General features: G+C 36.6%; 1 protein-coding gene across 2 annotated transcripts in view; it reads right to left on the reverse strand.

The window, feature by feature from the left end:
- SWIP (strumpellin and WASH-interacting protein) overlaps nt 1-21,683 on the reverse strand; it is a 944,327-nt gene that overhangs the window by 786,169 nt on the left and 136,475 nt on the right. For both annotated transcript variants that reach the window (XM_067099922.1, XM_067099923.1), the window contains one exon: nt 14,572-14,765. In XM_067099922.1, coding sequence (XP_066956023.1) covers nt 14,572-14,765 — 194 coding nt within the window. The remainder of the gene's footprint in view (nt 1-14,571; nt 14,766-21,683) is intronic.

The following is a 21,683-nucleotide window of genomic DNA, read 5'->3' on the forward strand; positions in this document are numbered from 1 at the left end:
CGACGGACGCCCTTCAACCCCTCCTGTTGGCTGAGGCCCTTACCGACCGGGGCGACTACAAGAGTAACATCATCGACCGCGCCTGAGGGAGGCGCCAAGCAATTGAGGAGAGAGAAGACATCACCGTTCAGGGCCGACAAGACCGCCGCTTTTGTCCTCATAAACACTGAAGACTACCATCGGAAGTTGGAGGATATCCTGGCGGATAGTACCAAATTCCAAAGAATTACTAAGAACCCGTCGGCGAGATCAGGCGGGAGGCGAACAGGATCATGCGAGATGGTCAACGCCGCCTCAACGCCCTTCACCTACCACCAATCACGGGGGACTATGACCTGGGGTACGTCTACGGGAATGTCAAGACGCATAAGCAAGGTAACCCCCTGCGCCCCATCATCAGTCAGATTCCTGCCCCGACATACCAGTTGGCCAAGAGGCTAAATACCATCCTTACGCCTTATGTTCCGAGCAGCCACAGTCTGAAGTCGTCAGCAGAGTTCCTGGAGGCCTTAAGAGCGGCGCCCCCTGGAGGCTGTATTGCTTCGATGGATGTGGAGTCTCTCTTTACCAACGTCCCCGTCGATGAGACCATCCAAATGATCTTGGACCGTGTGTATAGGGACCCCACCACCCCATCCCTGAGCATGCCATCCGTGCCCTCCAGGAAATCTGCACCAAAAAGGCCCCTTTCTCCAACCATCGTGGCCATATGTACACCCAGATCGACGGGGTGGCGATGGGTTCTCCCCCTCGAGTCCTCTTCGCCAATTTCTATATGGGCACTGTGGAGCAAAGGGTATTCGAAGAAATCGCCAACCAAGGATGTCGTGCGCTACATCGGCGACACCTTCGTCAGCGCCAATTCGCAAGAGAGATCGAAAACCTGAGGCGTGCATTCCACAACCATAGCTGCCTCAGTTTCACGATCGAGCAGAGCCAAAACCGCTGCCTCCCCCTTCCTTGACGTCCTTGTGGAACAGAGAGGCCCTCTTTCTCTACGAGGGTCTACACAAAAACACACGAACCTGGGCATGTGTATGAACGGGCGGCGAGTGCCCCGAGAGGTATAAGCGCTCCACCATCAGCGCCTCGTCAGGAGGGCCCTCTCACACTGCTCCTCCTGGAACGACACCCACGGAGAAATGGAATGTGTAGCCCAAACCCTCGTCGACAATGGACACCCAAACCGGGATATATAGAAGAATCTATCAAGGCGAACATCGATAGATGGTACCGTCAGGAACCTCGCCCCGATGCCCCTGAACACATAGAGCTCTTCTACAAAGGGCAATTTCATCATAAATATAAAGAAGACTGAACGCCCTCAAAAACATCATCAAGAATAATGTCAGCCCTGTTGACTCCAACAGAAACATACATCTGGTTATCTATTACAAGAACAGAAAGACAGGCAGCCTGGTTATGCGCAACAACCCAGCCCCCTCAGCAGGACCCCTTGAAGAAAACCAACGTGGTATACCGGTACTCATGCCCGTCCGAGGATGCCTCGGTTCTTACATCGGTATGACCACCATGCGTTTCTCCAAAGGGATTTCCTGCCACGCCCAAGAGGGGCTATCTTTAATCATGCCAGGACCGTCCATAACCAGAGGATAGCAAGAAAAGACATAATCACGAACATCAAGTAATTGACCAAATTACCGACCACCGCCGCCTCGCCTCTTGGAAGCATTGCACATTGGGAAGGAGAAACCAACACTCAACATTACGCAAGAAACCTTTCTCCTCCCCACGGCAGCCAGGAGACATGCACCGAAGCGATCCCCATAGCGTACATTTAGCAAATCAAAATTCGGCATCCGAGGATCGAAATTCTTCTCTTCATCCTCAGCACTACAACGCCGCTCGCACGCAAGACGAAAACAGAACTTGGATGGGAAGGCTCCGCCCGAGGGTACATGCCCCGGGCAGCCAATTATTATTATTATTATTATTATTATTATTATTATTATTATTATTATTATTATTATTATTATTATTTAATCTTATTACTGTAATCTTAATATTAATATCTGGAAATTAGTGAATAATTTTTCTTAATATTAATATTTGGAAATTAGTGAATAATTTTTTTATCTTAAAAATGTATTTATTCACAAAAATAACCTGAAAATACAGTAATCAGTGAATACTGCTCTACAAAAAAAATCCATGAATTACCGAATTTTCCGTGATTTATTGAAAAATATGTCCCACAGAAAAATCTGCGAATAACTGAGGCTGCGAATAAGTAGGGGTCCACTATACTCACATTTTTGTCTGCAGTATCTGGTGAAAGCTGATCTCATACTTCTATGAGTTTCCTGGCATTTACGAGTCCACCAGGGGAACTGGTCAGCAGGTAAATATGCCCAAAGTCCTAAGTATAGACTGAAGACCAGCTGAAAATAAAATTATATTCAAAAAGTCAAGAGATTCATCTACACAGGGAAAGTCATCAGCCAAGTCATCTATTGAGCTGTGTTCTTGGAATGCTGCCCAATCAGCTTTACCAAAGTTCCATTTACGCAGCCTTGAGGATGGAGGATTTGAAACTACATTCACCACTATTGGAAAATGGTCCCTGGTAGATCTTTCATTTATCACTCTCCAATTAAAATCAATAAGGCGGTTATCACTGCATACAGATAAATCAATTGCTGATAACGTGCCTGTTTGAACATGAAAATGTGTTGAATCTCCTGTGTTGAGCATTCCCACATTTTCACTTTCTATGTTGGAACACAAGCAATTTCCTCTTAGGTTACGATGTCACCCCAAAGAGGGTTTCTGCTATTCATATCTCCCAGAATAACAAAGGGACGTGGTAACTGCTGAATGAGGGATTTCAATTCATCAAGGGGGTAGACTTCACTAGGTGGTAGATAGAGAGAGCATACTGTATACAGGCAGTCCCCAAGTTATGACGGACATCCGTTACTACAGCTTCTTGTAGGTTGAAATTTGGCGTAAGTCAGAACAGTAAGTAACTGACAGTGTAACGTCAGGTTTTTGGGTTTATGTCGGAAGGAACCACAGTAATGTCGTGTTTTCGGGTTTATGTCGGAACCGCAGTAACAGAATTTTCAGTGTTATGTCAGAACCAGATTTTTTATTAATATTTTTGAGTAGCGTCATAAGATTGGAACGGCGTAGGTTGAGATCGTCATAAACTGGGGACTACCTGTATTTTCTTTGCAAATGGATCTATACACCTATCACTTGCAATACAGACTGGATACTAATATGATTTTATGGGGCTTCCTATACTATTTGTGTTATAAGGGGAATGATAGATGTATACTCTCATGGGCTGGGACATGTATTATTACTAGTCATAGTCCCCTGCAAAGTTTTACATACAGGAGACACTTCTCATAAGAGCAGCCTTAATTCTTCCTATTTAGCTCTTAATCCCTAATGGTTCCACTGGAGAAAACTAATTTCATTAGACTTTGAGGCTGTTAAACTGAAGTCCCATTTGGATGATTTTACTTTACTGCCTTGCTCCAGCTTTTTCCAGAAGACTGACTGCCGATAGCTGCCTTCCTTTTGCACGTCGATGCTGGTGTTGCCTCCATGGAGGAGGAGCCTGCCACAGTATCATGGGTGTCGGACACCTGTGAAGGCATCATTGTAACAGAAATTTCCAGCTCAGGAGCTCCAACCAAAGCTGGAGCTACCTGGGGAGAGGTCGGAGAGTCAGACACAACTGGTGCGTCCTCTGAAGCATCAGGGGCATCAGTATTGGTTGGTGTAGGCTCCAAAAGGATATTTACACTGGACATAGATAATGAAGCCTCCAAAGAGGCTACCTGGGGAGAGGTCGGAGAGTCAGACACAACTGGTGCGTCCTCTGAAGCATCAGGGGCATCAGTATTGGTTGGTGTAGGCTCCAAAGGTTATTTACACTAGACATAGATAATGAAGCCTCCAAAGAGGCTACCTGGGGAGAGGTCGGAGAGTCAGACACAACTGGTGCGTCCTCTGAAGCATCAGGGGCATCAGTATTGGTTGGTGTAGGCTCCAAAAGGTTATTTACACTAGACATAGATAATGAAGCCTCCAAAGAGGCTACCTGGGGAGAGGTCGGAGAGTCAGACACAACTGGTGCGTCCTCTGAACATCAGGGGCATCAGTATTGGTTGGTGTAGGCTCCAAAAGGATATTTACACTGGACATAGATAATGAAGCCTCCAAAGAGGTCAGAGTGCCACTTTCAGCTGGTGCAGCCTCCAAAGGGGCCAATACACCAGGTATAACTGGTGCAACCTCTAGAGAGGCAGAAGTGCCAAGCATATCTGGCACAGCCTCCGAAGAGGCAGGAGCGACACAGACAACTGGTGCAGCCTCTAACAAGGCAGGAGTGCCAGAAATCACTGACGCTGCCTCCTGAAGAGAAGGAGTGCCAGAAATTACTGGTGCAGCCTCCAAAGAGGCAGGAGAGCCAGAAACTACTGGCACAGCCTCCAAAGAGGTAGGAGTGCCAGGAATCACTGGGGCAGCCTCCAAAGAGGTAGGTGTATATGTTGCCACTGGTCTTCCCTTTGTATGGCCAAAAGAAGCATCTCTGGTTGTATTTATATTGCTTCTTCTGTTAGGAGCAATTCTTGAAAAGGATATCGCTTAACACTCTCTGTTCAGCCTCTGCAAATGTGATGCATTAAGTTACCCTTAAGGTCTGTATTTCCTTTTCCATGATGCACACATCACAATTCTCAAGATGATAGATCATTCTCTCCACAATGTAAACATTCTGCTTCCTTATTACATACACCAAGCTCTGGTTCACTGCATTTAACATAAGAAGCAGGCTTGCCTTGTAGCTTCTGCCTACAAGACCCTATCATATGTCCATATTCTTGACAAAAAACCATCTCCTTGGTCTCAGCATATACTGCTTTTATCAAATTAGGCAAGCAAGTTGAATCAAATGTATTAATTAAATTTGGAAGTGGGACTAAGGCTCCATTGATCTTCTTCATTCTTTCAACTTTAATCGTACCTTGAGCTTTTAATTTGTCTACCAGTTTCTCTTCTGAGTATGTCAACTGCCTTGGGATCCTTACCTGGATATACACCATACCCTCAGTACCTTGAGGGTTGTCAGTCCAACGAGATCAGACCCAACACTGACGTCATGGTTTGACATAATTTCCCCTCACCTGACCACATCTGGTACTCTAGTTTTACAAGTGGGGTGGGCATGCCATCCGACTCCACCCTCCAGGTTAAAGGAGCAGCGAATTCTGTAATCCAATATCATGCCAAGGTCGTCAACAAAAGAGGAAGAAGGGAAGGGGAAAATTTAGACGAAGAGGAGTAAAGGAGTTACAGGTCCCAATGTTCAGTTGAATCCACAGCAGAGAGAGTAGGCATAAAGGAGTATACACTCGCTGCAGTGAATCCCTAAGCCACCCACCTTGATAAGGGGTTGGGATCAGGGGGTAATCGAGGAGACAGGGTCTGCAAGCTGCCTGACTACTGTGAACCAGTACCAAGTGGTGCACAGGCTGGGTCAGACCTAAGCCAAGCATGCCCCGACATGAACCCAGGCTAAGCATGGTCTAGGCCAGCACCATGCACAGGAGTACAGCCATGCTTCTGACAGTCTGTGGATCAGTCACAGGCATGTCCCAGGAAATTGCAAGCCAGCTCCAAAAAACTGGAATAGCCTGTAGTCTGGGGAAGTATGGGTTCTTCCCTTTGTGCATCTGGAGGTGCACAAGCATATCAAGAATTAGGGTTGGTTCTCCTCTCCTTAAACAGCTGAACAAGTAACCAGGGCTGCCCACTGGGAAACCGATCCACATGCAACACCCACAATCACCTGGCCCTGCAAATGGGTGTCAGGAACACTCTCATTCTCACAGTGATAGCAGTTAGACTTTTTTGCCTTTTTGTGGAGGGCTGCCTTCCTGGCCTCTTGAAATGGGCATTTTTAAAGCAGCCACAACAAGAGCAATAGAAACATTCAGGAACATCAGCAGCAGTGTCAGCAAGAACAGTCTAAGACAGAGAGACAACTGCTGAAGTAGAGGAGTCCACTGACACCAAGGCAGGTGAGAAGCTTTTTGATCAAAATTAAATACTCAAAAAAGATGTACAGAGCTGGGTCTGCCAGTACCAGAGGAGGCCACATCAATTTCAACAGCTCTTTTTTTTTTTCCCTGGGAGTACCTGAGCCATTATCACAGAAGCACAAGAGGCAGCAAATGAAACAGTGATGGGAGTTACCAGAACTGCCACTACACAAGCTCAAACCCCTGCTGGATAGAGTTCACATCAATCTTCATCTGATCCATGCATACCCTCCTCTAACCAAGAGAGGGGAGAACAGGCTGCCACTGTCCTAACAGAAAGTGCAGGGGGTCAAAGTAAGTGAAGATCAGGAAAGAGCAAGGAAGAAGTATTGTATTACAAGCACAATGGCACCTTCCTCAAATTCTGCACCATCAAGTGCTTCTTCCATTAGGCAGGTGACCTCAAAGAGAACAGATGCAGTTCAGAGATGGTGCACACTCCTGACCACTGCAAAAAAACATTAAGAATGAAGTTCAACATCTGAGGACATAAATTTTGCTTAAGCTCATCCATGCCTGGGACATCTACACTGATTATTCTAATGAGCAAGAGACTCATCAGGCATCAAGTAACAAATACCATGTATCTGATATATATATATATATATATATATATATATATATATATATATATATATATATATATATATATATATATATATATATATATATATATATGACTATTTTTATCACATCACCGTGATTCATATACAATCAGAAAGCTACAAACGTCCTTTAATATCAATTCACTTTACCTCGGAAATAATATATTTTCATATATGTTACGAAGGGAATTTTTAATTGATAATAAGTCACTGTCCCGTGGGGTCGAAACTGGCGACCCACGGGACGGTGGACTTATTATCAACTAAAAATTCCCCTTCAGTAACATATATGAAAAATATATTATTTCCGAGGTAGAGTGAATTGGATATTAAAGGACGTTTGTAAAGAATTACTTATATTATATATATATATATATATATATATATATATATATATATATATATATATATATATATATATATATATATATATATATATATGTGTGTGTGTGTGTGTGTGTGTGTGTGTGTGTGTGTGTGTGTATGGTAAAATCCACAATGAGCTTCATGTTACAAAACATAGTTTATTAAAAATACATATGTACAAAGCTTATAGCTTTCGTCCAACTGCTGTGGACTTGATCACCAAAATGGAGTAAAACAGACAAAACAGGAAACAAAGTAAAGCAGGAAACCATACATACAAACAAACAAGGTGATTTTGTTCTAAATTATTACTTTGACTTTGGAAAGAATTTAACTGACTAGATATATTTCTAAAATTATGAATACCCACACATTTACAAATTTCTTTGCTTATATTATTATTTTCAACAATGCCCAAGTTTCCATCAAAGCTATTATATAACTTAAGGCGGGTGCCTTCAAAATATCATCTGGTGGTTCTGTCAAAGCATTTATACACAACTTTACCATTATTAAAATTTATTCTATAATCCCTTTCCCATGCATGTCAAGGTATACAGCTATAATTATTCCCCAATTTACGTGCTTAAATGTTCATTTTTCCAATTACAAAACGAACTGATATTAAAATTTCTAAGGCCAATAAAGGTGGAAGTACTGTTATAATGAGTAAAATTTCTAAGGCCAATTAAGGTGGAAGTACTGTTATAATGAGTAAGAGAGATTATTTGGTTAAAGCCAACAGACTGCTAAATGATGAAAATACCTATATTAAAATTAAGAAAGCTGCTTCCAGTTTTACTTTCTGCAAATGTTTGTTTGTATGTACGGTTTCCTGCTTTACTTTGTTTCCTGAGTTAGATATTATACTCCATTTTAGTGATCAAGTCCACATTTCATGAAAATATACGTAATTTTAAACTTACCCGTAACGTGTTTACTTACAAATACTGTACCTTGTGAGTAGACCCCTCAGCTCAGATAAATTCCCCCCTTTTCATTATTTTTTTACAATTTCCTGAATCAACAGCAGTCAGATTTTATAAAAAAAAAAAATGGAGGTAAGTAACAAAATCATTCATTTAGAGTCTATAACTGGTTCATGGTAAGCATTTCCCCAGGTAAAACTGTAATAATTATATATATAATATATATATATATATATATATATATATATATATATATATATATATATATATATATATATATATATATAATATATAAGCCGATATCCAGTTAACATTGTTAAGTGGGTTATTAGTGCTATTATCGCTATTTTTTTGGTTAGCTGCGATTTTTTTTGAGTTAGCAGCTTCCAATTTTGGTTAGAAAAAGCTTAGCAGGAAATGGAATAAATATACAAATGTGTGTGTGTGATAGGTAGATAGATAGATAGATAGATAGATAGATAGATAGATAGATAGATAGATATATATATATATATATATATATATATATATATATATATATATATATATATATATATATATATATATATATATATATATAGCGGTGCCAATATCCAGTTAACGGCGCTGTTAAGTGGGTTATTAGTGCTATTATCGCCGATTTTTGGTTAGCTGCGATTTTCGGTTAGCAGCGATCATTGGTTAGCGGTGCTTAGTTTGACCAATAAATAAATATATGTATATATATGTATATATATATATATATATATATATATATATATATATAATATATATATATTTATATATATATATATATATATATATATATATATATATATATATATATATTATATATATACATATATATATATTATATATATATATAACCCCTTTATTCATGGGAGATCGTCCCACACCCCCTCAAATAACTAAAATCATGAATAATTAAAACCCCTCTAAAAAACACTTAGAACTGCCCATTTTGACAGTTTAAACAAAGAAAAACCCTGTAAAAATGCATATACCTGAGTACTTTAATAGTTTTAATGCATATACCTGCATACTTTAATAGTTTTATCACAAAACGTGCATTTATTCATGAAAATTATATGAAAATACAGTAATTAGTGAATATTTTTCAGTGAAAAATACCGTGAAAGGGCAAATTTTCCACGAATAATGGCTAGATATGTTCTACAGAGAAACCCCAATGCGTCAGTCCAAAAATCATGAGAACGCGAATACAATGGGGTTTACTGTATATATATATATATATATATATATATATATATATATATATATATATATATATATATATATATATATATATATATATATTATATATATTATATATAATATATATATATATATATATATATATATATATGTATATATATATATATATATATATATATATATATATATATATATATATATATATATTCTGTTCTGATTTAAGCGCTAACCAAAATTCACTGCATAACCGAAAATCACAGCTAACCAAAAATCGGCGATAATAACCACTAATAAACCACTTAACAGCGCTGTTAACTGGATATTGGCACCACTAACCAGAGATGGGCGCTGCTGTTAAGCTGACACTGGCGCCGAAAACCCAGTTAATGGCGTCGCTAGACAAGCGTCATAAAACCGGATCACCGTTAACCGATGCCACTGGTAAGCAGGGACTGCGTGTGTATGTATGTATATATATGTGTGTGTGTGTATATATATATATATATATATATATATATATATATATATATATATATATATACAGGTAGTGCTCGAGTTACGATAATTCGCTTTTACGATGGGGTTAGCAATATTAATATCGATACAACAATATTTTGAGAATACGTATTTTTAAATTTCGCGGGCGACTGGCGCAGGCAACAATGTACAATCAGGCAGCGTACGGTGTACGATACGTTGGCCCGAGAGGCTGGAATAGGTACATTAATATTATTCAAGAGCTGACCTCACTTGCTCTCGTTGTGTCGAAAGTTAAAATAGGTCAGTGTTCGTTTGCAATTTTTGTGCGTTTGTAAATACAGGTAGTGCACGAGTTACAATAATTCGAGTTTACAATGGAGTTAGCAATTAATACCGGTACGACAATATTTAGAAAATATTTTTAAATTCCGAGCGGGTACAGGCAACAGCGTACACTACAGTTGCCGTAGAATCAGGTAGCAAGAGAGACCAACTTACAATAGACCAACTTCTTTTTCTCCATCTCTTTATTCTAACTTCTAGTTAAAAAAAGTAAGAGAATGATAAAAGTATTGTTAGTAACCTTATACTCTTGCAAAAATGCGTACAGCCATAAACAACCGAACGAGACTCAGTTGTTTTGCTAATAACCGAATCGGATAACAACTGTTTTACTTGTATTTCAACCATCGTACGGTTAAACAATTATCGTAGTTATGTTAAAAATGACGTTAAGTACTGATATGTTTTTACACTACCCTTATCCGCTTTGGAGAAAAGACCGGCAAGGAAATATACTGCTACAGTAAATTTAAGCTGCAAGTTGTAGTTCAAGCTGCTAATGACTATAAATTATCGTGCATTGGCAACATGGATGAAACTCGACAGCAAATAAAATTGGAAAGTATTTCAATCAAAACTACTGGGCATGAAAGAACACATATTGCTGCTGTTTTCATGCCGATAAAAGATAAATATGAAAAGCTATTAGTATGATGATGAAATCAAGAAAATATAGCGAACGGAATCTTGATTTTTTTTTACACAAAACAAACGGCCAGCCGCCAACGTCATCTATTAACGAAAAAAATGGCTAAATTAATTTCACAACGAGATATATTTAAGTTATATTTCGACTTAAAAACACTTCGTATAACGAAAAATATATATGTCCCTTATAAATAAAGTATCTAGAGATTCATTTACGCTAACTAGAAGCAAGAAATGCCTTCTGAACCAAGTTAAATGCGGCGAAATAAAGACCGCGTGATCGATTCCGAAACCAAAACATTCGATTGCTATGATCTGAATTTATAATGCAAAAGCAATATAAGAATATTTACGATTGGATACAATGTAGTAAAGCATAACTTTTTAAAAGATCCATGGAAAAGATGCACATTCGTTATTTTGATGTTTGTATAATACGGTGTTATGTGAAAATAGAATACAGTATAATGTAGGCTAGGCTACCGTATATGATATACGAAAGTGCAGGCTAGGCCTTGTTTGTTATTCAATTTCTCTTTATACTGACTTATCATGTCAATGTGCATTGAACCTGCAGAATTAGTGACACAAATAATTAATATACCATATATGTATAAAGCATACAGTACTGTGTAGTGTAGGCTAGGCTACCATATATGTATAGATGGTACTGATTACCCTAGTGTAGGCTAGGCCATATTCGAGTTACGATTTTTTCAACAAACGATGGGTTTTTGGAACCTAACCCCATCGTAAGTAGGGAATACCTGTATATATATATATATATATATATATATATATATATATATATATATATATATATATATAATATATATATATATATATATATATATATATATATATATATATATATATATATATATATATATATATATATATATATATATATATATATATATATATATATATATATATATATATATATATATATATATATATATATATATATATATATATATATATATATATATATATATATATATATATATATATATATATATATATATGATATATATATATATATATATATATATATATATATATATATATATATATATATATATATATATATATATATATATATATATATATATATATATATTATATATATATATATAATACTTGGTGTGTTCAAAACTAGAGCCCCCAACTTAACAAATGGAAAGTTATGAAGTTTTCTGCTATAGCCTATCTCCAAGTACATTATTTTAAGTTTTCTATTAAGCTACTTTTCATTTTACATTTCTTGTATTTTCAGACTGAGTGACGGAGTTAGGTACAGCCATGGCTAACATTAATTCATCAAATCAGATGGATTGACTCGAATCCGGCTATAACCTTCAGACAGGCCAGGGATGCTGGCACATCCTTCATTTCACATTCCTGGATAGCTAAATACATTAAAAGAGATGAATCTTTTGTTAAAAGAAACTGGAACAAAAATCCACATGACTGTCATCACGAAAAGAGTGAGAATCTTGGAAGGCCTGAAGTCCTTTCTCAGGGGTCAATAGACATCATAGCTGAGGCAGAGGGTAGACCAAGAAAGTCTTTACGTAAACTGGTGCTTGAACCAGAAACAAAAATGGGAAAGAAGAGAAGTTATAGTGCTGTATATCGTCAGTTGAAAAAATCTGGTATCAAGCCGTTTCATGTTATCAGCACGCTCAACATCACTCAGCAACAGAGAGAAGACCATGCATGGTTTTGTGGTTCATTTCTTAAAGATTGGGATGAAGCTGACTTTCTCAATGTTGCCGCATCAGATGAATTCTTCATTTACACAGTCAGGAAGCCAAATCATAAAAATGACATCATTTGGGCTGCAAAGTTGGATGATATCAGTGATGACGTGTGCTATCGCCAAGTTGTGAAATTTCCTGAATGTTTGGGAATTTTTCTGTTTCACAGCCAAACGGTTAATGTGGATCATCAAACAAAAAAGACAGTCATGGCATGGCGAATACTTCAGAGAAACTGTGCTTACTGGTGGAGTATTTCCTTTCCTCAAAGATCCTGAAAATGTGTTATCTCTTGAAGAAGTCACATTTCTGCATGATAAGGCACCATGTTTCAAGGCTCTTCAGACACAGGAGCTGCTTCGAAACAGTGGTATCGATTTCTTCTCGTCAAGTGAATTTCCAGGTAGCTCCCCTGACCTTAATGTGCGTGAAAACATTGGTAGTATCTTAAAGGATCGTGTTGAATACTCAATGTGAACTATGATGGTATACCAAGCCTCAACGACCTGCGAAGAGAGGTGACTGAAGTGCTCAGGGAAATGGAGTTTGAGTCTCAGCTTTTTTGCGATTTGCTGAAATCATGCCCCTCAAGAATGCAGGCTGTGGTACAGGCAGATGGAGGCCACACAAAATATTAAATACTCAGAGAGAAACTTATATAAATACCTGTTCTGAATTACTTTTGTTTTTGTCCATATCAATTTTAGTTTATGCTGTAGAGGGGGGGGGCCCTCTAATTTCAAAACACCCTGTATATATATACATTTCTTATTTCAAGATGCCTAACAGAATATATTATTTCAAAACATGCATGTGGATTCAGCTCTTGTTATTTTCATAATTTTCTACCAGTTATTTATTCTCTGTATACAAATCCTTCCATGTCTATTTTTGCAATTACACTTAACCTTGGATACTTATTTTGTATGTATCTCCTGCTTATTAGTTTAAACCCTAGTTGGGGTGGCAGTTTTTCATGAGCCACCTTTAGCTGTTTCTATTCTGATCAGCTCATTTCAAAACTGGTTTTGACATGTTTTATGGACAGATGTCCATCCTGACTCCAGCCATCCCTATTTATCTGGAAATGGGACGAACTGAGTTGGGCTGATTTGCCCCACCAGTGGGATTTGTCTCAGACTTTCCCCGGCAAAGATTTGTCCTGAGTCGAGTCAATGTCCTGGCTCTTCTCTTGTGGAGACATTTTCCTCAACGTCCCAGGATGGGTCTCTCCCATGGCTGCTAAAAGTTAGGCACTCTTCTACATAACAGCAGCCATCTATTGCATAAAAATAATAGCGTAAATTGTTTTAACCATAATTCTTATAACAGCCTAAACCATCATCAAAAAAACATGGTAAGGTCACCAAGCATTTAAATGGAGGAGTACAAACTTAGAAAAAAACTCTGACAACAGCCATGGTGAAGAAGAATCGAAAAACACCTGTTCAGCTAAGCAGCCAAAGAAAAAATGACATTATCAGTCAAGCGAGGGGGTAGGTCCCCCAGCATATGACTCCCTTGCCGTTGGTTAACAACCCTGTTACCAAGCATTAACGTCTGGACCAGCTTTACCCCCCATGGTAATCTACACATATGACAACGATTTGTATTCTTGTAGGAACAAATGCATTTGAGGTCAAAGGATAACAAAGTGAAAAAATCCATACCACTGAAACATACTACAAGAATGATGAAAATGTTTTTGAAGACTGTCTTCAAAAGAGGGTTTCATCACATAAAAACCATTCTAATAAAGTCATAAACGGAAACAATGAAGAAACTTTCAGATATTGCATCAGCATACCACCCAAGTTCACTACCATTTGATGTCACTGCGCTTTTTTCAACACGCACACAAGTACTATTAACACCTCTTGTTAAGTTTTCCTTAAAAATTCTCATATGTGACCAAATAGTATTCTTTAGTAATTACCTAGTGAACATGTATACACCATGTACACAAAATGGACATGAAGGCTTGAATGTGTCTTGAATGTTAAGTTTTCAAAGATAATTGTACATAAGTAATGAGTAGGAATTCAGAAATCTACTTAGAAGCACAATAAATAAAAAGGTTCTATACATATTTACTATACAATACCAAATATTATAAATATTAAAGAAAACAAAATATTACCTGAAAATGGACCCCTGAAACATCCAATAGACCATGACTCTTCCGGTCAGCAGGATAAAGAGACGCCATCTGATACATTAGATTCTGAACAACTTTCTGGACACGTTTTACAAAGCAGGTAATATGATGAAGAGTTGGAAGTATATGTGCAAGAGATGTCTGTGAATCTCCTGTAGCTTCCCCGTCATCTTTGACTAAAAAAGAAAAAATATTTCCATAAATCAAAATTCAAACAATAATCATTCTCAAAATGTAAATTTAAATTATAAAATTTATTCACTGGATACTTACCTAAAATTATAGATAACTATATCTTTGTGACTGGCTGGTGTGGTCAGCAATCAAAATAAAGAAGATCGTTTAGCTGACCCAAATGACTATCTAATTCACCTGTTCTCCACTAGGTGTGTCTCCAATGTTTTAGTTATCAGAGTTCTTCTTGACAACCCACTAAATAGTGGAGAGGCTGGGCAGTTTGTACTTTAACATTAGGTAAGTATCCAAATAATAAATTTTATGAAAATTTTCACTATTTGGGATGAATCCTACCTACTGTTAAAGACAGCTGATTCCCACAACAAGGAGAAAGATGGCAGGTTACTGCAGCTAGACACGAATCTGCTCAGCCAAGCAAACTAAAGGTTTTTTACATGAAACCCAAAACATTCTTCCCTAATCTGGGGATCCTTTCTAGATAGCACTGCCACCAGAAGGTGGAAGTACTATCTAGAAAGACTCATGAGTACATCAGAGTAAGAGCAGCCTTAAGAGAAAACCACCTCAGCTGAAGTGGTGTTAAGAAGACCCCCATGCCTGGGTTAGACAGCCCAACAATGACAGTCAAAACCAAAAGAATGCCTCTTTGATACAAACGTATGGTACACTCCTATACAAATAATGTACCTTCATGCTCCCCAACACTCAAGACCAGGCTTTAAAATTAAGGAAAGAGACTACATGGCTGCTCTATGATTCTGTTCACGAAAAGACTATATCCACTATGATGAGCAGACTAAGGGCTGAAAAAAAAAAAAAAGTGGCAAAAATGGAATTTATCATAATTAATTGAAAGAAAACACCGAACTATATCCTGTAATAACTGGGACTGATAGCTTTTTTAGAGTAGCTAAGAAAATGAAAAACTTAATTGTAAAAAAAGGTACAGGCTGAGGGAAATGCCTCCAGACCAACTCCAGGAGCAATAAACAAACCACTGCCTTTGATATAATTAATTGGCTGTCTCTACTAAACCTGAGTATAGACTCTTTGAGACACTGATAAATCTCATGCTTGCAGGAGATGGTTGATAGTGTTAATGTAGTTATCAGATGCATTTTGAAAACTTCATGGCATGCAGCTGTCCTAGAAGATTTTTCTCGAAAGGAAGAGTCCTAGGGAGATATAGTGCTAGAGGAGTTCTAAGTTTCTGGTAGCCAGTTAAGTACTTCCTTAATACTGCAAAAAGAAGTCAAGATTTAAGTGCCCAGAAGTGACCAATTGTGCAGAAATGCATCTACCACACCAGTCTCAGGATCATGAAAGAAGAAGTAGACTGGTAACTTCCTGAGCCAAGTCATTTTCTAGACACCTACCATCGGAGTTCACCCAAGTTTCCACACGGACTGACATAATTCAGAGACCACTTTAGTGGAATAGTCAGTTATTATTATTATTAAAATAGTTTAACCAGACCACTGAGCTGACCATCAGCTCTCATAGGGCTGGCCCGAAGGATTAGGATGGAATGACAAGTCTAGGCTAGAAGCCTAGCACTGGGACCTAATAGGTCACTTGTCAATGATGATAAACGAAAATGAAAATGAAATTAAAAGCTATAAAAGGCATACACTTTCATACTGGAACACACTCACACAATAAATACATTTAAACTCATGCTTCCATACATACTCACTAAAAGGTATATTAAAATTTAAAATAAATTAAGTAAAATCATAAAATTTACTTGTTTTAAAATTCATTATACTGATTGATTGTTTTTTTCTTATATTTTTCCAATTAATTTGCAGCTTCTCATGAACATTAAAATGGGTGCTATTGAGAACGTTGAAGATTCTGACAAAATTTCTTCTATCGGTCTATTTCCAAAATTTGATAATCGCTGCACGTTATATTTTGGACATTCACACAGTATATGCTTAACTGTTATCAGCACATTGCAATCTGGGCATTTGGGAAGAGGCCACATGGACTGTTCATTAAGTGTCCATGTGTCAAACGAGTATGGCCTATTCGAAGACGTGTCAGAATTACTTGTGCTTGTCTCTCTCTTTGATATGACGAACTCCATTTTCCAACACTGGATTTTATCTGTTTTAATTTATTATTTTCAGGTTCTGTGTTCCATATATTTTGCCATTTTTTTACAATGACTGTTTTTATATATCTTGTATAGTCACTGATAGGGATGTCTACATTTGTTCTTGTCATGTGGACCGCTTCTTTAGCTGCTTTATCAGCCTCTTCATTTCCCTTAATCCCTACATGGGCAGGGATCCAACATATTTCAATATTTTTTCCCTTATTATACAATTTATGGAGTATAGATTTTTATATGTTGCACAATATTATTTTTGGGATTATAGCTTTGAATAGCTTCTATAGCACTTCTGGAGTCGCTATAAATTACAAAATTATTATATGAGACTTCTCTAATTATTTTTATGGCCGATACTATTGCACATAACTCAGCTGTATATACAGAGGCTTTGTCTGGGAAAGAGAACTGATACGTTTTGTTTTGGGATACCGCAGCATATCCCACTCCGTATTGTGATTTAGATCCGTCAGTGTATATTGCGTAATGTGGACCTTTTCGGATTATATGCTCTTCTGCATGTTGTCTTTGGTATTCTGGAGTATATGAATGATTTTTTGATAAATATTTCAAGTGTGTACAAATTCTCAATTTATTCATTGTCCAAGGAGGAGGCAATTTTAACATTACAGGTAATTGCATATACATATTTAGCGACTCAAACAATCTTCTAGCCCTAATTGGGAAAGAAGGTGGATGATTGTTTATAAACACATCTCTTAATCCAAATAATTTTTTGGTTGGAGAATCACTTGTCTGAATTCTCAGAGCACTCTTCATCGTTACTAGCTCTCTATGGAGAGACAGAGGTAGTTCACCACATTCAACTTGTAAAGATGATGTTGGTGATGATCGAAAAGCTCCTGAACATATTCTAAGACCCTCATTATGAATTGGGTCTACCGTTTTCAGCACTGCATCTGATGCCGAGCCATATATTTCACTTCCATAATCAACGATAGACAGCACTGTTGCTTTATACAATAAAGTAAGGGTATGTCTATCGGCTCCCCAAGTAGTGTTCGACAGTTTTTTAATTAGGTTTAATGCTCTTTTACATTTTGATTTCATGTATGTTATGTGGGCTTTCCAGTTCATGTGAGTATCAAATACTAATCCTAAAAATTTTGCTGTTTGGCCAATTGGTATACTATGGTTTCTGATTTTTATGTCTATTTCTTCTCCTTTTTCCATTTTTTGTTTTTATAAAACATGATTGCTTGGTTTTATCTATGGAAAATTTAAAGCCTACAGATAAAGCCCATTCATCTATTTTTACTATGCTTTTGTTAATGATTCGTTCTGCATGTTTTATTCGAGATGCTGAATAATATATGGCAAAATCATCCATATACAGGTTACTTTTAATACCAGTAGGTAGATTTTTACTGATATCATTAATTGCTAACGTAAACAGTGTGCCACTAAGGACGCTTCCCTGTGGAACACCATTTTCTAGAGGAAATGTTCTAGACAGAACATCATCTATTCTCACCTGAAAACTGCGATTTGTCAAAAAGTTTTGTAAAAACCTAGGTAAATGTCCACAGATGTTATTGTTTTGTAAAGTTTTTAATATAGCATACCTCCATGTAGTATCGTATGCTTTTTCAATGTCAAAAAAGACAGCTACAGTAATTTGTTTTCGTTCAAAACCTTGGCGTATATGGTCTTCTAAGTTACAGAGAGAATCCAATGTAGATCTGTTACACTGTGACCCAAACTGAGTGGGAGTTAAAATTTTATTTTCTCGTATGTGCCATGTTAGTTGAGCATTTACCATTTTCTCTAGTAATTTGCACAAACAACTTGTTAAAGAAATTGGTCTGTAATTGCTTACATTACTGGGATCTTTTCCAGGTTTGGGGATTGGAATAATTATGGCTTTACGCCATTCATCAGGAAATAAATTTCTAAGCCATAAGTGGTTATAAAACTCTAACAAGTATGTCTTTGCCAAAGGTGCTAAATGGCAAATCATTTCAAAACAAATATTGTCACCTCCAGGGGCAGATTTATTGCTGTTCAACAGAGCAAATTCTAGCTCTTCCATACTAAATTTTCTATTATAATATATATCTTCTACTGTTTCAAAATTTATTGTTATTAATTCTATATTATTTTTCTTTGTGCGGAAATGCTCATCTAAATTTTTGTTGCTACTTACTTTTGCTAAATTTTCACCTATTACATTACTAATTTCTTTAGGATCAAGTATTCTTTTCCCATCTTTTATTATGGCATGTCTAGGTGGTTTAACATGGGTACCATTTATTTTCCTGAATTTTTCCCATATTTTTGTATGGGAGTATTTTTAGAGAGATCTGATACATATTTTTTCCATGAAATGATTCTTCCTTGAATTACTTCTCTTTTAAACTTTGCAGATATTTTATTATAAAGAGGTTTTAATGAATCAATTTCTAATAATAATATAGTTAGTTTTTGTAAGGTTCCTACTAATATCGGTAAAGTTATGTTTAATTTACTGAATTTTCTATTCAAATTATTTAGTCGTCTTCAAGTCTGGTGTTTTATTTTTATTAATTCTGTTAGTTTTTCAGACCACCATGGGACTTTGTGTTTTGTTGGATGAGATTTGGATTTTGGTATTGCTTTATCAGCAGCATTTGTAATGAAATCAACAAGAAATTTATTAGTTTCATTATGGTCTTTCAAATACTCAAATGGTGGGATATTCCTGGTGTGGAATTCATATTGTTCCCAATCTGCTTTATAAATGTTATATCGAGGGGCATGTTTGGTGGGGTTATGTTGGATGAGATTTGGATTTTGGTATTGCTTTATCAGCAGCATTTGTAATGAAATCAACAAGAAATTTATTAGTTTCATTATGGTCTTTCAAATACTCAAATGGTGGGATATTCCTGGTGTGGAATTCATATTGTTCCCAATCTGCTTTATAAATGTTATATCGAGGGCATGTTTGGTGGGGTTATTTTGTGATAAAGAAATTAATATGGGGAAATGATCACTTGTATGCAAGTCATCTACCGTATTCCAGTCCAATCTGTCTACTATGTTTGTTGTACATAGAGTTAGGTCGATTGAGGAATATGTTCCATGTGTTTTAGAAAAATATGTGCTGATTTCGTTATCATTTATACAGCACATGTCATATGAATCTATGAATTCCTCTATTTTATTCCTACTCTATTTGATTCTGTACAATTACAGTCCCACATTGGGTTGTGGGCATTAAAATCACCTACTATTAACGTTGGTTCCTTAGTATTATTAAGTAACTCTTTGAGTTTGTCAACGTCATAATTTTTATTAGGTTGATTGTACAAATTATGAATTACATAATTATCGTTTTTTATTCGTATTCTAATACTCGACGTTTGCAAATCAGTAAAGTTTACAGGTACTTTGTCATAACATACTTTGTTATGTACATATATAGCAGTTCCTAAATTCCCTTCTTCCTCTCTAGATGAAGATGCTAAGGTATATTTACCTATCGTTAATATTGTTTTGTTGACATGTTGCAAACATAATATCATTGGTTCATATTCTTTTAATAACCGCTGTATTTCTCCTAGGTGTAATCTGGTCTGTAGACCATTTACGTTCCATTGTATAATATAACTATTGAAAATATTTTTTATAGCGGTCAAGTTTTACTTTCTTTTTTTGTATTATCAATTTGGAATTTTTCTAATAATTTACTCACGACATTCATCTGTTTTTCTTTATAATAGACTAAGTGCTCAATGCACATGCACCCTTTTTCATGGTTACTCAAATCTGTGTTTTCTTTTTTTCTATATTTCATAAAATTTCTTATAATGTTTGTTAAAGCATCTTTTGTTATGCTTTTGTTGTTATTGCATAATTCAATGAAATAATCATTACATCCACAAGTATTATCATGTGTATTTCTCTTTTCATTTGCTCTTGTACCAATTACTGGAGAAGGAGTAATCTCTTCTCCCTTGACATACTCATTATCATCTATGGTATGATTCTCTTTCACTTCTTCAGTGTTCTCGACATTTGCCTTCATAGGTTCTTATTATTATTTTAGGAGATAAAGGTATATTCTTAGCTTGTTTTTGTTTTTGTTCCTTTTTCATCTCCTTTATCTTTGGTTTAACTGATGTTTCTCTAATAATAGTTGGTTTCTTCGTTTTGGGTGGTGTTCTCTCCAAAGGCCTTTTTTATCTTTAATTTCCAGTCTATCTCTACCCTCTTCTGTTATTTTAGTAGCAGCATCTTCCTGTGTGTCTATTTGCATTAATATTTCAAATGAATTGGATAAAATATTATCCATCTCATTTGTACCTGTTTCTTTATTCTCTATTTTATTTTTATTTCTAAATTATTAATTTTTTCTTGAGACTTACTTTTCTGTGCTCTGTTATTTCTATCTATTTCCGTTTTTGCTTCAATTTTTGCTCTTGTTATTGAGGAATATGAATGTTTCTTAGATGGATCTTGCATTCCTCTCACTTTTAATTCCAATTTAGCCTCTCTGATAGACATCCCTGTTCGTTCTTGTAACATTTTCAGTTCTGTATTGTATATGTAGTACACACACTCCTTGGACCTAGCATGATGATCCTGTCCACAGTTTACACATTTTGGTTCACTACATTTCCATTGTGTGGCATGTTCGTCAGATCCACAATAAGCACATACAGGTTCATTACGACAGTTTTTCTTTGTGTGTCCATACTTACTACAATTTTGACATTGTAGCAGTTTGGGAACATAAGGCCTCAGTTCTCTATTTTGGCCCAAAATCTTTATT

Source organism: Macrobrachium rosenbergii, chromosome 56 (genome assembly GCF_040412425.1).
Source record: "Macrobrachium rosenbergii isolate ZJJX-2024 chromosome 56, ASM4041242v1, whole genome shotgun sequence".
Taxonomy (NCBI): Eukaryota; Metazoa; Arthropoda; class Malacostraca; order Decapoda; family Palaemonidae; genus Macrobrachium; species Macrobrachium rosenbergii.